At 39.7% G+C, this 16,636-nt stretch overlaps 1 protein-coding gene across 2 annotated transcripts in view; it reads right to left on the bottom strand.

Moving 5' to 3' along the window:
- LOC117508236 (transmembrane protein 25) overlaps window positions 1-8,734 on the bottom strand; it is a 33,824-nt gene extending 25,090 nt beyond the window's left edge. Inside the window, exons 1-2 of one of the 2 annotated variants that reach the window (XM_034167907.1) lie at window positions 8,596-8,734; window positions 6,617-6,721 (exon numbers count right to left, since the gene is read on the bottom strand). In XM_034167907.1, the coding sequence (XP_034023798.1) occupies window positions 6,617-6,692 (76 nt within the window). In that variant the 5' untranslated portion in view covers window positions 6,693-6,721; window positions 8,596-8,734. The remainder of the gene's footprint in view (window positions 1-6,616; window positions 6,722-8,595) is intronic. The other variant, XM_034167908.1, reaches the window with a different exon arrangement.
- Window positions 8,735-16,636: the final 7,902 nt, after the last annotated feature.

The raw sequence follows: 16,636 nt of genomic DNA, 5'->3' as shown, positions 1-16,636 counted from the left end.
TTTCTGTTGACAAACCTCATTATAACTGCTCGCTTGTCTCCATCCTCTCTCCTGGGCACGGGGTGGCACGCTTCAATGGTATTACAGTCCATTTGAATACCTTTAGATTGCAGGAAGTCAGCCACCTGTTGTTCCACTGAGCTGACCTCCTGCTCACTGGCCACCCCTCTGCTGTCTTCTGACACCGCCCGTGCGTAGGATCGAGGTTTAATATGAATTCCTGTATAATAACGCGTTCATCCTTGTGTACTGTTCCAACCTCCGCAACACGGTTCTCCAGGTACACCAGACGCCGGTCTTTCTCGGCATTCTGGATCCGGAGAGCCTTCACTTCTTCCACCAGCTCCATAATGGATTTCTGCTGCATTTTAACAACAGAGATTTCCTCAGACAAAAAGTCCAGGGACTTTTTGATATCGTCTCCCTCCTCCGCCGTCAGTGCCTTCTTCGGACCCATGGTCAGATAACTCCGCGCTGGCACCTCGGGCCTCGGTAAAGCCGTGCAGGTGGATGTGCGCTGACGCCTCGGGCTTCAGGTGTAGCCGCGCCGGTGGATGTGCGCTGACGCCTCGGGCTTCAGGTGGAGCCGCGCCGGTGGATGTGCGCTGACGCCTCGGGCCTCGGTAAAGCCGCGCCGGTGGAACTGCACTGACGCCTCGGACCTCGGTAAAGCCGCGCCGGTGGAACTGCGCTGACGCCTCGGGCTTCAGGTGGAGCCACGCCGGTGGATGTGCGCTGGCGCCTCGGGCTTCAGGTGGAGCCACGCCGGTGAAAAACAATCCTCAGTAGCTGTATTTAATTACAGCACCGCTCAATGCTATCTATGCTATATGCTTTCTACCCTTGCCTTATTCTCTGTGAAAGCCCGTAAAATTTTCACCGAAAGCCAGATAAATTTTTCGAATGGTTTCCAGCTGCCTGTCTCTAACAGTTCTGATCAAATTCTGAGGAAAAAAAAGCCCAAATTCATTCTGCCATTTCCTCGCAATGAAAAAAACGACGAGAGGGTGGACCAGTGCTCACTCAAAGCCTGCCCACCGGCGAATGACACAAACCAACAGGCGTGGAAAAAACTCACGCATGCGCACGAAGGTTCAGGGCTTGGCTGACGTAAAAACATATGAATCAAATCTATATATTTTTTGCATAAAATAAAAAGTCGGATACTTTTCTCACAGACCTCGTATAACCCTCCATCACAAAATGAGGGCCATGTTTAAGATTAGTATTAATTAACTGGTTGTTGTCAATCTACATTCTACTCTTACTGTAAACCCTCAATAAAATAAAAATCATTATTATTATTATCATTAATTTTTTTTTTTTTTTTTACATGCAAGCATTCACCACTGACAGTAGATACGCAACCACTTGGATAACTAAGGGACTTCAGAGGGCATGTAAAAAGAAAAACGTACTATATAAACAATTTCATAAAACTACGAACTAAGGAAGCTGAAAGTAAGTATAAAACATATAAGAATAAGTAATCAATATCATGAGACTCAGTAAAAAAACATATTATAATGAGTTTACTGTCAAAAATAGAAATACATCAAAAACACATGGAACATTATTAAATGAAATAGTAAAAAAGAATAGAGTAACTAGAGATTATCCTTCATTTTTCAGAGTAACAACTACATCACGATTGATACGACGAGTCTATTGCTGAACACTTTAATGAATACTTCGTTAATGTGGGTAAAAATCTTGCCAGTAAGATTGACTCATCAACTAATAACTTCTGGGTAAATAATTCAACGTTTAACAAATCGTTTCAATGTTCATTGGTGGTTACTCATGAAAGGGAAAAATACTTGATCTGGTTCATGGTTCAAAAAGTAAGAAATCGACTGATTTTAATAATTTGGATATGGCTTTATTAAAAAAAGTTATTGATTGTATAGTAAAACCGTTCAATTATATTTGCAATATGTCACTAAGTACTGGTAAATTTCCTTCTCAAATGAAAATAGCCAAAGTAATTCCTCTGTTTAAAACTGGTGACAAACACACATTTTCTAATTATAGACCTATATCACTCCTGCCACAATTTTCCAAAATTTTGGAAAAAATATTTGCTAAAAGATTAAATGATTATTACTGAAGCATAACATCATTTGTGAAGAACAATATGGATTCAAAGGTCTCGAACTACATCACATGCTTGATGGACTTTGTGGAAAGTATAGCAACTGCAATTGATAATAAACAATACACAATAGGTGTTTTTTTTTTATTTACAGAAAGCGTTTGACACAATTAACCATGGAATACTGTTAAGTAAACTGCAGAAATATGGAATCAGAGGTCTGGCATATGAATGGATAGCTAGTTATTTACAAGGCAGATTTCAGTATGTTCAATTCAATAATACAAATTCTGAACTCAGGGATGTCACATGTGGGGTGCCGCAGGGCTCAGTGCTGGGTCCTTTGTTTGTTTATAATCTATATAAATGATATAAGTTGGGTGTCGAGTTCACTGAGATGTGTCCTTTTTGCGGATGATACAACTGTGTTCTGTAGCGGTGAAAATCTTGAACAGCTTCTGGACATAGTGGAGAAAGAACTGGAAAATTTAAGGTTTGGTTTGACGCTAATAAGTTGTCACTCAACCTTGGGAAAACTAAATGTATTATATTTGGAAATAAACAGGCACCCAAATGTAAAAATTTAACTATAAACAATAAGGAAATTGAGTTAGTAACAGAGAATAAATTTTTAGGTGTTATAATTGATAATAAACTTAGCTGGAAACCACATATAAATTATGTGAAATCAAAATTGTCAAAAACTATAGCCATTTTGTATACAGCCAAAGACCTACTGCCGCAAGAAGGGTTACTTACTTTATATCATTCTCTGATGGTACCATATATGACATATTGTGTTGAGTCATGGGGAAACACTTACAAATCAAATACCAATCCAATATTCCTTTTGCAAAAACGAGCCATACGAATCATCTGCAATAAACAATATCGTGAACCAACTCATTCGAGCGAAAAACCAAGCCTTACCGAGACATGTCCAGAGTCTGTTCCGATTGAGGGAATCCAGATATAGTTTAAGAGGTTGTGCAATTTTTATGAAACCACCAGTAAGAACAAATGTAAAGGGTTTTTGTGTGTCTGTGGTTGGGGTGAGGAAATGGAACAATGTTCAACAGAGGTTAGAATGAGTAGTACCTTAGTGAGATTTAAGAAACTACTCAAAAGAACATTATGTCTAAGTATCATAAAGAAGCAAATATAATTTGATTTATGGAATGTTCAATTTATAAGTGGGACTTATTGTATATTTGAATGTGTGGGTATGTATATGCGTATGTAGATATATAGATATGGGTAGGTGTATATGTATATAAGTGACTGTGTATATGTATGTATATATTTATGTTTGTAAAGTATATACATATGTATATAGGTATATGTGCACAGCCCAAGCAGAGGGTCACCCCCAAGAGCCTGGTCTGCTTGAGGTTTCTTCCTTATAGGGAGTTTTTTCCTCACCACAGTTGCCTAGTGCTCGCTCTGGGGGTTGGTAAGGTTAGTCCTTACTGGCGTAAAGTGCCTTGATTTGACTTTCTTATGATCTGGTACTATATAAATATAATTATAAGTGAATAGTATATTGATGTGTATGTCTGTGTGTCGACATGTAGTAGTGAATTTATATTTATGTAAATATGACTGATTAGAATTGTTGGACTTGTACTAGCAGGGGTGGGCGCTAATAAGCTTTGCTTCAGCCCACACCCTTTCGGACTCACTAGTTTTGTCTGTGTTTGTTTGTGGAATTGTTCATTTTTTTCTATTTGAATATTTTGTGTGCCGAATTGTCACTTTGTCAAATATATATATATATATATATATATATATATATATATATATATATATATATATATATATATATATATATATATATATATATATATATATATATATATACACACACACACACACATATATACAAGCCGGGCGAATAGTGGAATGAGAGTTATGGACACAGCGGCCATGGCCTTTATGTAAACATGCGAGAGTCACAGGTTGTCTCTCCGTTATTTTCAATGGGAGCTGCTGTGAGCTACGTTCGCTTCCTGATCATGTCGTTCTGGGGGAAAGTGAAGTTTGCTCTTTAACATCTTTATTATTGTTCTTTACAACACTGTTTGTCATCTTTGTTCCAGACTAATATATATAATATGTCTGAAATTCGGTTTCCGTTTATTAAATTCCACGCAGATTAAACGTATCAGACATGGATTATTTATTATAATTGTTTTAGCAAGTTTTCAGGGTATCATGCAGCAGTCTCTTATTAATGTGACGAAAACCATAAAAAATTACATTTTTGTAGTATAATATTAATTTACAATTGTCATCATGTGGATTCTCTATGTTGTTGTGACTGCAGCGACTCTCTGGCGCGCAAGGAATTATGGGATACATGAAAACCCTGTATGAGATCCTCAAATGTTACTCGAAGTTTAAACAGTTTAATGGCCCAATGAAAAACACTGAAAACCAGGACATTTTCATCATGTTCTAGAAAACAACCCAGGACAGCCAGGACAGAATATGAAAACAGGACATGTCCTGGGAAAACAGGAGGTATGGTCACCCGAGACATGCGGTAATGTTTGGGCTTCCAGGATTAAGTGAAGTCAGGCACTGCCAAGACAGCAATAAAGAATAGATCTACTCCACTAGAGCGCTAAAAAAAGAAAAAAAAATCTGTGGGTGGCATCACAGAGGGCTTGTCCATTACATATAAAGTCTACATGTAATCCATAATTTTCCTTCTTAAACCAATAAAATTAATTTTTTAAAGAGATGACAAAGAACCTCTTTATTACCTCAGCCAAGGCGGTTATGTTTTCGGTCATGTCCGTTTGTTTGTTGGTTGGTTGGTTGGTTGGTTGGTTTGTTAGCAGGATTACTCAAAAAATCCTCAACAGATTTCAATGAAATTTTTACCGGGGTCTATCTTGGCCTAATTTAGAAGTCATTAAATTTTGGTAATGATCCAGAACACGATCCGGATCCAGTAATTTTTTTTAAGGATTCTTTATCATTGCAGGATAGGACCAATTTCAACATTTTTGCATCTAACTTCATGAAGACGGGTCACAAAGGCTGAACAAAAATTAAGTTACGACACAACAATAATTTAGCATTTGTTTCTCCTCACTGAATAAACTTGTTATTAGAAAATTTAAAAAACTTGTGTAGTTCATGCAGTTTCTCTTTATAAAATACATTTGCTGAAGATCTAAGGGTTTAAACTTCTGGGGCCGACGCCGTCTTATACGACGGGTGAGACCAAGCTTTACTAAATTATAAATAACTTTTTAATGATATGAGATAGAAACTTACTTTTTTTTTTTTTGCTGAAAAGTTAACTCCACAGACGTTCGAGCCACCGTCCACCATCTTTGTACTCCTCATAGAAGCTGTGTGATGATGTGAGCAATGTGAGTGTCCAATCGGAATTGGTTCACCGTCACATGGTTTTCTAAAATCCACTCATAGGGCAGATTCACCTCATGTGACACACCAAAGATTTTTTTTAGGAGTGATGTGTTACTACTTGGCCCATTTGAATAGCCCCCTGGCTGCTCCAATGTGCCCTGCGCCATTATGCACAGCGAAAGTGAAAGTGAGCAGACGGAGCAGATGGAGAGCCTCTCATACATCTCACGTGCTCAAACAGCGTGTGAGTATCAAGATTGCTCGACTAGTTTTCCTGTGAATGTTACTGGATAAGCCTGTGGCAAGCTCTCTCACTCCGGTGTAAAGCACTGTTTACCATATCAATGGAGCGAGGGGGAGAGGGGCCGCTCCTCAAACTGAATGAGCCTCAAAGTGTGAATGTTGCTTTCAGAGCAGGAGAGAACAAACACACAGTCAACTTCATAGTAAAAGTTTGTGATATGACCTTTGTGTAATAGCAGACAGAAAAGACAACACAACGCATAGACCATTTGTATATATTGTTCAAAATGTGCATTTGTGTTTATTATTTGAACCTTTTTGTTGTACAGTCTTTCACACAAGAGCCCCAAATTACTTTATAAAGTGTCAAAACAGTTGTTTATTATAGTTTGCTGTGTGTTTTGAATAAATGTGTGTGGAAAATTATTTCCGCTTTACTTTTTCCTTTCTTATTTCTGATTGTAAACATGTATTACACTTACATAACACAACTATAGCGTAAATATTTTGAAAGTACAGGTTGTCCTGAAAAAAGAGACATAAAACTTGATTGTGGGATGCAGGGAGAACTGTTAACAACAATAATAAAACATTTATGCCAGGCGAGTGCACTGTCCAAAAAATGCCCTCGGACCCCAGAGGGTTAACCACTGAATCTGAAACATGATGGTAGATGCGTGAAATGACGTGGAATAAGTCTCTTTGCCAAAGGGTATTCCATGTGACGTCAGTGACCCTATGGCCTTGGCGGAGGTTTCTGCTCTCCGAGTGCTTCTAGTACTGAAAATGATATTTTCCACTTACAACTCTATGTGTAACACATTATTTCTAAATATTTGACTGCCGAAGAGCAACAGAAACACGTTATGAATCCTAAGTTAGTGTATGTCTCACCTGTCCACGACAAAGCCAGTGTGTGAAGGAAGATGACGGCAGAGCCTGAATACCACCTCAGACACACACATTCCATCCTGGCCTGCACACGTATAGATCTACCTGCTTGGACAGGAGACAAGTCCATTTTATTTTATAGCTCATGCTACAGACTACACAATATATTAATATTGCAAAAGAAGGTAAAAAGTTTGACTTATTCCTTTAAAACAAAAAAAAACCTTTCTCACCATCTCTTATTGCTGTTGATTAGGTGGAACATAGTAATTGCATTGTGATGCATCAAGCCAACTGTATTGTCGAATCATACACACACAAACATATATATATATATATATATATATATATATATATATATATATATATATATATATATATATATATATATATACATATTTACACACTACCCATCATCAAAAGAGTGGACAGACTGTCTCATTCAATTGAATGAGAAAGTGTCACTTGGAGAATATTAACATCGGTGTGCATTGAAGACAGCACTGAAGCTGCATAAATATTTTGATTACTATGCCAAATGCAGATCATAACCTGTGCCAGTCTGCCATGTTTGCAGTTATTTCTTTTACATCAACATAAAATGTAATGCATCTCTATCACATTTTCTTTTTATTGCTTATCAAATCAAATTGGATGCAATAAATCACAAATAAAGCTTAAAATTCAACAAAACATAGATTTTTCTTTTTTTTTTTTTTTTTACATAATTGCTCATCCGTATTCGTGTTATATGGTTGTTAATCCCCAACAAGCTTGGGGACTGTTGATAGTAGAGCAGCACAGCCACTAGATGGCAAAATGTGCTGTTTTTGTTCTTGATGGCAACACAGACTGTGCACATTGAAATGTTCTCCCTCCCCCAGTTATGTGCAGGAGTTTTAGAACAAAATCTTGGCAGATACTTACTGTTTTTCCACATACACTTAATATACCCAGAAACAGATTTGGCACCTTTAAAAGTGACTTGATAATAGTGGCTCAGTGCAGAGCAGTGCCCCCAAATGTTATTGCTCAGTTGCAAGTCAGAGTGCACGGACAGGCTCATATCCATCACAGAGCTGAAAACTAGGATTCTGTGTCATTATTCTCCACTTGAACAATGAGTAAAGATGATCCCTTTAAAGACATTGTAGATTCAATCAATCAATCAATCAATTTTATTTATATAGCGCCAAATCACAACAAACAGTTGCCCCAAGGCGCTTTATATTGTAAGGCAAGGCCATACAATAATTACGTAAAAACCCCAACGGTCAAAACGACCCCCTGTGAGCAAGCACTTGGCGACAGTGGGAAGGAAAAACTCCCTTTTAACAGGAAGAAACCTCCAGCAGAACCAGGCTCAGGGAGGGGCAGTCTTCTGCTGGGACTGGTTGGGGCTGAGGGAGAGAACCAAGAAAAAGACATGCTGTGGAGGGGAGCAGAGATCAATCACTAAATTCAAACAATACTAATTCATAAAACTAAGTGCAGCATTAGAAAAGGTGAAGGAAAAAGATGCTTGTGTGTGGAATAACATCAAAAACACAATGACAAGTGCAGCCAGTGCACACGATGCTTCCCAACCAAGCAAGCACTCTCAGTCATCGTCTTTAATAATTCACCAGCTGTCCCACTTTGACGTTCAGGGTTCACACATACAGCATCACATGTGGAGGCAGCAGCAACAGAAAAAATATACAAAGGCCTGTTTGCACACTCAGTAAGAGCAGGAAATGAGCAATATGTGGGTCACGTGATCTGTGGGAGCACCTTGGCTGACCACAGGAACTGAAAACACACAAGTATTGACATAACACATGCACACATGACAGGAAGTGCTGCAGCTTCTGGAGATTTCAGGTGGTTGGAGGATGCTGTTGGCATTCGTGGTGCCGCTGCACAGCCAGGAAGGTGCACCGCTGTGCATGTTTGAGGGCAGAGTTACATGTAGACATACAGACACACACATGCATTGTTACCTCAGGCCTTTGTGCAGATGGTGCTGTGAGTCAGCCTGATGCAGCTCCATGGCAGCAGAGGAAGAAAGAAGACAGGATGGTGATAATGCCGGAGATGCGAGGCAGTGCTCCCTGACTCCCATCCGCATCGTGTACTGACACACACACACACACACACACACACACAGCCTCCCCCTCTCCCTCACTCTCTCTGCAGGGTATGGAAGCTCAAATAGCAGTGTTCACTAGCTGGCAGGCTGGCTGACGCAGACAGTCACGCTGCTGCCACTCAGGAGGAGGAGGAGATGTAGAAAGAGAGGAAGAGAAGAATGAGTGTGGGAAAGAAGCATGTTGGGGGAGAGAAAAGAAGCTGGATGGAAGAGGCGGGACAGATGCCAATCATTAATGACGTACAGGAGGACGGTGTGTGGAATTGTGATAGAAGACAACTGAGTGGGTGAAATGTCAGTTTAAAGGGATGCTGCTTTCCCTTTAATTCCATCTATTATCCCATCCATCCATCCATCCATCCATCCATCCATCCATCCATCCTAGCTCAGTAAGACTGCCTATAGTGCAGCAGGATGGAAGGCACACTGCCAGCAGAAAGGTCCAGCAGCAAAGCAAGCAGTTGCAGTTTCAGCATTTTGGCTGAAACTGCTGCAAGACTAAATTTCAAACAATTTTCAAACTAGCCTTTGTGATGGACTGGCAGCCCATCCAGTGTCCACACCCCGTGACCCTTAATTGGAGTTACAGGGTATAGGAAATTAATTAATTTTTAAATTATTGTTGTCAGTGTGATCTGTTTCAGGAATTTCTGGATTATAATACAGTTCTACTCAAATTTAAAGCTACAATGGGTATGATTTATGGTTGAATGATGAGGTTGCAGGTTATATTGTCATCTGTCCCGATTTTGGTTCCCCCTTCATGTTTTCGCTTCTTTAGACACAGGAATGTGATAGGGAATATGTCTCATTCTCCATTTGGTAAAAATGAGGGCACTCAAACTTGTTAACCTGCACTAGAATTCATTTATTTTCTATACCTGCTTACCCCTTTCAAGGGTCACAGGGGGGCTGGAGCCTATCCCAGCAGTCATAGGACAACCTAGACAGGCCTACAGTGAGGCAAATAAGTATTTGATCTGCCGTTGATTTTGCAAATTTTCCCACCTACAAAGAATGGAGAGGTCTGTAATTTTTATCATAGGTACACTTCAACTGTGAGAGACAGAATATATATATATCAGAAAAATCACATTGTATGATTTTTAAATTAATTTGCATTTTATTACATGAAATAAGTGTTTGATACAATAGAAAAACAGACTTTAATATTTGGTACAGAAGCTTTTGTTTGCAATTACAGATGTCAGACGTTTCCTGTAGTTCTTAACCAAGTTTGCAAACTGCAGCAGGGATTTTGGTCCACTCCTCCATGTAGATCTTCTCCAGCTCCCTCCAAAGATTTTCTATTGAGTTCAGGTCTGGAGACCGGCTTGGCCACTCCAGGACCTTGAAATGTTTCTGACGGAGCCATTCCTTAGTTACCCTGGCTGTGTTTCGGGTCATTGTCATGCTGGAAGACCCATCCATGACCCATCTTCAATGCTCTTACTGAGGGAAGGAGGTTGTTTGAGCAGGGGGACTTTGCTGCCCTGCAGGATTTTAAACCATGACGGCGTTGTGTGTTACTAATGTAATCTTTGTGACTGTGGTCCCAGCAGGTCCTCCTGTGTAATTCTGGGCTTTCTCAGAATCATCCTTACCTCATGAGGCGAGATCTTGCATGGAATCCCAGACCGAGGAAGATTGACAGTCATCTTGTGCTTCTTCCATTTTCTAATAATTACACCAACAGTTGTCTTCTCTCCAAGCTGCTTGCCTGTTGTCCTGTAGTCCATCCCAGCCTTGTGCAGGTCTACAGTTTTGTCCCTGGTGTCCTTAGACAGCTCTTTGCTCTTGGCTATGGTGGACAGGTTGGAGTGTGATTGATTGTGTGCACAGGTGTCTTTTATACAGGTAATAAGTTCAAACAGGTGCAATTAATACAGGTAAAGAGTGCAGAATAAGAGGGCTTCTTAAAGAAAAATTAACAGGTCTGTGAGAGCCAGAATTCTTGCTGGTTGGTAGGTGATCAAATACTTATTTCATGCAATAAAATGAAAATTTATTCTTTAAAAATCATACAATGTGATTTTCTAATTTTTGTGTTTTAATTTCTGTCTCTCACAGTTGAAGTGTACCTACGTGGTATGATAAAAATTACAGACCTTTCCAATCTTTGTTGGTGGGAAAACGTGCAAAATCGACAGTGGATCAAATACTTATTTGCCTCACTATATGTACCGCAGGCCCACACATACAGTGCATCTGGAAAGTATTCACAGCACTTCACTTTTACCACATTTTGTTATGTTACAGCCTTATTTCAAAATGGATGAAAGTCATTGTTTTCCTCAAAATTCTACACACAATACACCATAATGACAATGTGAAAAAGTTTTTTGTTGTTTTTATTTTTTGAGATTTTTGCAAATTTATACATATAAAAAACAACCCTAAGAAATCACATGTACATACAGTTGTGCTCAAAGGTTTACATACCCTGGCAGAATTTTTGCTTTTTTGGCCATTTCTAAGAGAATATGAATGACAACACAAAAACTTTTTTTTCACTCATGGTTAGTGGTTGGGTGAAGCCATTTGTTGTCAAACAACTGTGTTTCCTCTTTTTAAATCAAAATGACAAGAGAACTACCAAAATAAACCTGATCAAAAGTTTACATACCCCTGTTGTTAATACTGTGTGTTGCCCCCTTTAACATCAGTGACAGCTTGGAGTCTTTTGTGGTAGTTGTGGACGAGGCTCTCTGATGGTAAAGCTGCCACTGAATATGTTTCGGACTTTATTTACATCAACTACAAAGAAATACAAACAATATGGCATTTTATGGTAAATCTGCATGGACAGTTCTCAAAAACTGAGTGACTGTGCAAGAAGGAGAAGAGTGAGGAAAGCCACCAAGACACCCAGACAACTCAAAAGAAGTTATAGGCTTTCATGGCTGTGATTGGAAAAATTATGCACAGTGCAAGCTTTGCCTTTTGTATCACCAGTTATCCATCTTCATGATGAAGTGGTATAGAGGAGGAGATTCTTAAAAAGAAGACCTGAAAGTTTAGCTACAAATTGCCAGAAGGTACATCTGAGATGCAAGCCTGGATTTGATCTGTTTTAGTGAAAGAAATCCTTCTTTGTTCTACTCCACTATGAAGCTAAGAGCAGTGGTGGTGCCAAGGGGGAGCTTAAGCCCCCCCCCCCAATAATTTTGCTAATAATGTGAATAGCGACTGACATATTTGTGGATCTCAACTGCAGTTTTGCGCTGAGAATGTCTCAATATTGCATAACTGAGCAAAGTGATGAATGTGTGTATTCGGTGATCCACCAATGCTGAATCACCCTTCGCAAACAGAATTTTCAGCTTTGCAAATAAACATTTATTTGTAAAAACCCACACACGTTATAAATCAGAAATTTGCATTTGTGGATCACAAAGCACGTGTACAAATCAAAGGATATTTGTAAATCACCCTCTGTGCATTTGCAAATATTAATGAGACAAATTTAACTCCATACTCCAAAAATTTAGACGAAAGCTCCTCCTTAATAAAAGGCACATGGCAGCCCACCTGGAGCTTGCCAAAAGGCACCTGAAGGACTCTTAGACCATGAGAAACAAAATTCTCTGGTCTGATGGGACAAAGATTGAACTCTTTGGTGTAAATGGCAGGCATCATACTTGGAGGAAACCAGGCACCATCCCCACATTGAAGCATGGTGGTGGCAGCATCATGCTGTGGGGATGTTTTTCATCAGCAGGAACCGGGAGACTAGTCAGGAATGAGGGAAAGATGAATGCAGCAATGTACAGAGACATCCTGGATGAAAACCTGCTCCAGAGCGCTCTTGACCTCAGACTGGGGCGATAGTTCATCTCTCAGCAGGACAATGACCCTAAGCACACAGCCAAGATATCAAAGGAGTGGCTTCAGGACAACTCTGTGAATGTCCTTGAGTGGTCCAGCCAGAGCCCAGACCTGAATCTAATTGAACATCTCTGGAGAGATTTGAAAATGGCTGTGCACAGACGCTCCCCATCCAACCTGATGGAGCTTGAGAGGTGCAGCAAAGAGGAATGGACAAAACTGCCCAAAGATATGTGGCCTCATATTCAAGAAGACTTGAGGCTGTAATTGTTGCCAAAAGGTGCATCAACAATGTATTGAGCAAAGGGTGAGAATATTAATGTACATGTGATTTCTTAGGGGTTTTTTTTTATTCTTAAATTTACAAAAAAAAATTCATGTTGTCATTATTGTGTTTTGAGTAGAATTTTGAGGAGAAAAAAGTAATTTGATCCCTTTTGTAACAAGGCTGTAATTAACTGGATTGACAAATTGGCTACTCTGTTGATTAAAAGTGTTAACTTAAAATTAAACAAAATGCTTACAGTAGATGACTGCTGCATTTGCAGTGTTGATGCCAGTCATAATCAAGCTAAGAAAACCATCAGAAAGACCACAATAGATGTGGCCCAGTGAAGTTCACAAGCACATTAGTGAGCTGAGAGGTGAAGAGTGGCAGATGACAGTATGCTTCCTCTAGTGATGAAAAGCCACTACACACAGGTGGCCAGATCAACAAAACACTTCAGCAGGCAGACGTCAACACTTTGCCAGGGTAGATACTAATAATTTAATACATCAGCTAACGTAGCGACAGTGTTGGTCTCACAATAAAGGAAAGACTAAGCATCAGGACCCTGGCGGCACAGTGGATTAGTGGTTAGCACTAGTGCCTCACAGCAAGAAGGTTGTGGGATCGCTTCCTGCCCTTTCTGTGTGGACTTAGCATGTTCTCCCCGTGTCTGTGTGGGTTTCCTCCCACAATCAAAAATATGCTTATTTAGGGTCTTCTTTCTCTGCGCCTGACCAAGGCAGTGTCTCTACAATTGGAGGTGGTCCCCGGGTGCCTGACTGTGGCTGCCCACTGCTCCTACTGGTTGGATTGTGTCTAACTGTAATTAGGATGGGTTAAATGCAGAGGACAAATTTCATTTTATGTATGAAACATATACAATGACAGTAAATCCTCTATTCAAGTCTAAAGTCCTGGACCTTTGTTCTTGCGCAAAGGTATCCATCAACCTCATTACTTCATACATTTTCCCCAGGCGTCTCTTGGTCTCAAAGAAAGAAATCCGACAGCAAAACTAACTGCGAAGACAAAGTAATCTTTCAGTACCTTCAACAGATATTTCTGAAGGTAGAGTCCAAGAACTCATTAAGCCTGGATATTATTCTTGATCCAGGAAAATCATGAACCCAACATTTTCTGTAAAGTCAAGGTTAGTAAACTTTTCTCATCAACAATGGCACTGGACATGAATGTCATCATCCATATAATCCCAACTCCAGAGACGAAGGCAGCCTAAAAATGTGGTACAAGCTATTGCTGTTATTAAAGTTGTTGGGTGTGGGTGTGTGTGTGTGTATGCCGTGCATCTGGAAAGTATTCACAGCGCTGCACTTTTTCCACTTTTTTTTTTTAAATGTTAGAGCCTTATTCCAAAATGGAGAAAATTCACTTTTCCCTCAAAATTCGACACACAATACCCCATAATGACAAAGTGACAAAGGTTTTATCAGATTTTTTGCAAATGTATTCAAAATTAAACAAAAAATTAAGAAATCACATGTAGATACGTACAACTCCAATCCCAATGAAGTTGGCATGTTGTGTGAAATGTAAATAAAAACACAATACAATGATTTGCAAATCCTCTTCAACCTATATTAAGTTGAACACACCACAAAGATAAGATATTTAATGTTCAAACTGATAGGCATTTTTGTTTTTGTGCAAATATTTGCTCATTTTGAAATGGATGCCTGCGACATGTTTTGAAAAAGCTGGGACACTGGCAACAAAAGACTGGGAAAGTTGATGAATGCTCAAAGAACACATTTGGAACCTTCCACAGGTGAACAGGTCAACTGTAAACAGGTGAGTGTCATAATTGGGTAAAAAAAGAGCATCCCCAAAAGTCTCAGCCGTTCACAAGCAAAGATGGGATGAGGATCACCACAACTGTGAAAAAATAGTCCAACGTTTCTCAACGTTCAGTTGCAAGGAATTTAGGGATTCCATCATCTACAGTCCATAATATAATCAGAAGATTCAGAGAATCTGGAGAACTTTCTACATGTAAGCGACAAGGCAGAAAACCAACATTGAATGCCCGTGACCTTTGATCCGTCAGGTGGCACTGCATTAAAAACCAACATCATTGTGTAGAGGATCTTACCGTGTGAGCTCAGGAACACTTCAAAAAACCATTGTCAGTTAACACAGTTCGTCACTACATCTACAAGTGCAAGTTAAAACTCTACCATGCAAAGTGAAAGCCATACATCAACAACATCCAGAAACGCCACCGCCTTCTCTGGCCCCAAGCTCATTTGAAATGGACAGTGAAAAAGTGTGCTGTGGTCTGATGAGTCCATATTTCAAATTGTTTTTGGAAATCATGGACGTTGTGTCCTTTGGACAAAAGAGGAAAAAGACCATGCAGATTGTTTCCAGCGCCAAGTTCAAAAGGCAGCATCTGTAATGGTATGGGGGTGTGTTAGTGCCCATGACATGAGCAACTTACACATCTGTGATGGCACCAATGCTGAAAGGTAGGTTTTGGAGCAACACATGCTGCCATCCAAGCAACATCTTTTTCAGGAACGTCGCTGCTTACTTCAGCAAGACAATGCCAAGCCACATTCTGCACGTGTTACAACAGCGTGGCTTCGTAGTAAAAGAGTTCACTAGACTGGCCTGCCTGCAGTCCAGACCTGTTGCCCATTGAAAATGTGTGGCGCATAATGAAGTGCAAAATACGACAACAGAGACCCCGGACTGTTGAAAAACTGAAATCGTACATCAAGCAAGAATGGGAAAGAATTCCACCTACAAAGCTTTAACAATTAGTGTCCTCAGTTCCCAAATGCTTGAGTGTTGTTAGAAGGAAAGATGGGACAGTGGTAAACATACCACTGTCCCAGCTTTTTTGAAACGTGTTGCAGGCATCTATTTAGAAATGAGCAATTATTTGCACAAAAACAATAAACTTTATGAGTTTGAACATTAAATATCTTGTCTTTGTGCTGTATTCAATTGAATATAGGTTGAAGAGGATTTGCACCTTTTTATTTACATTTTACACAACGTCCCAACTTCACTGGAATTGGGGTTGTATTCACAGCCTTTGCCGTGAAGCTCACAATTGATCTCAGGTGCATCGTGTTTCTACTGATCATCTTTGAGATGTTTTTACAGCTTAATTAGCATCCACCTGGGTTAAATTCAGCTGATTGGACATGATTTGGAAAGACACACACCTGTCTACATATAAGGTGCCACAGCTCATAACCTTCTTGCTGTGAGGCATGTGCTAACCATTAAGCCACCGTGCTGCCAATCGATTATCCAAATGTGCTTAAGTGGCTCAGCCAGAGCCCAGACCTGAATCTGACCAAACATGCCTGGTGAGATCTGAAAATGGCTGTGCACCGACGCTCCCCATTAGGGTTATGACAAATCTTAAATTTATTAGCCTGGGGTTATAAATGATGAACTTTTACCTAAAACTCACAAAAATGACTTTGGTTTTGCCAGATCTTGAAAAAACCTCCCACACCTAAGACAGTTTCATATTTCACATTAAAACACCTCGCGGCTCAAACACTCTTTATTATAACGTCAGTTTTACATACAATACACATGAGGAATACATGAAAATGAGTACATATAGCATTTGTAGTGTTTTTAATAGTGTTTCAGATTTGTGTATTAGTGTTAATAAATTTGCTGTTAAGATATTTGTCTGTTTTGCAAGTAGATGGTTCCTTTTTCCAGTGAGTAGAGAAGCATTTCACAGCTCTGGGACACTTACGTTTCGATACTGCTGACAGCAGGTCTTCATAATCTGTCTCTGAAT

The sequence above is a fragment of the Thalassophryne amazonica genome, chromosome 4 (assembly GCF_902500255.1).
Source record: "Thalassophryne amazonica chromosome 4, fThaAma1.1, whole genome shotgun sequence".
NCBI lineage: Eukaryota > Metazoa > Chordata > Actinopteri > Batrachoidiformes > Batrachoididae > Thalassophryne > Thalassophryne amazonica.
Note: the sequence above shows the minus strand (reverse complement) of the source record. Positions and strands in the feature narration are given on the sequence as shown.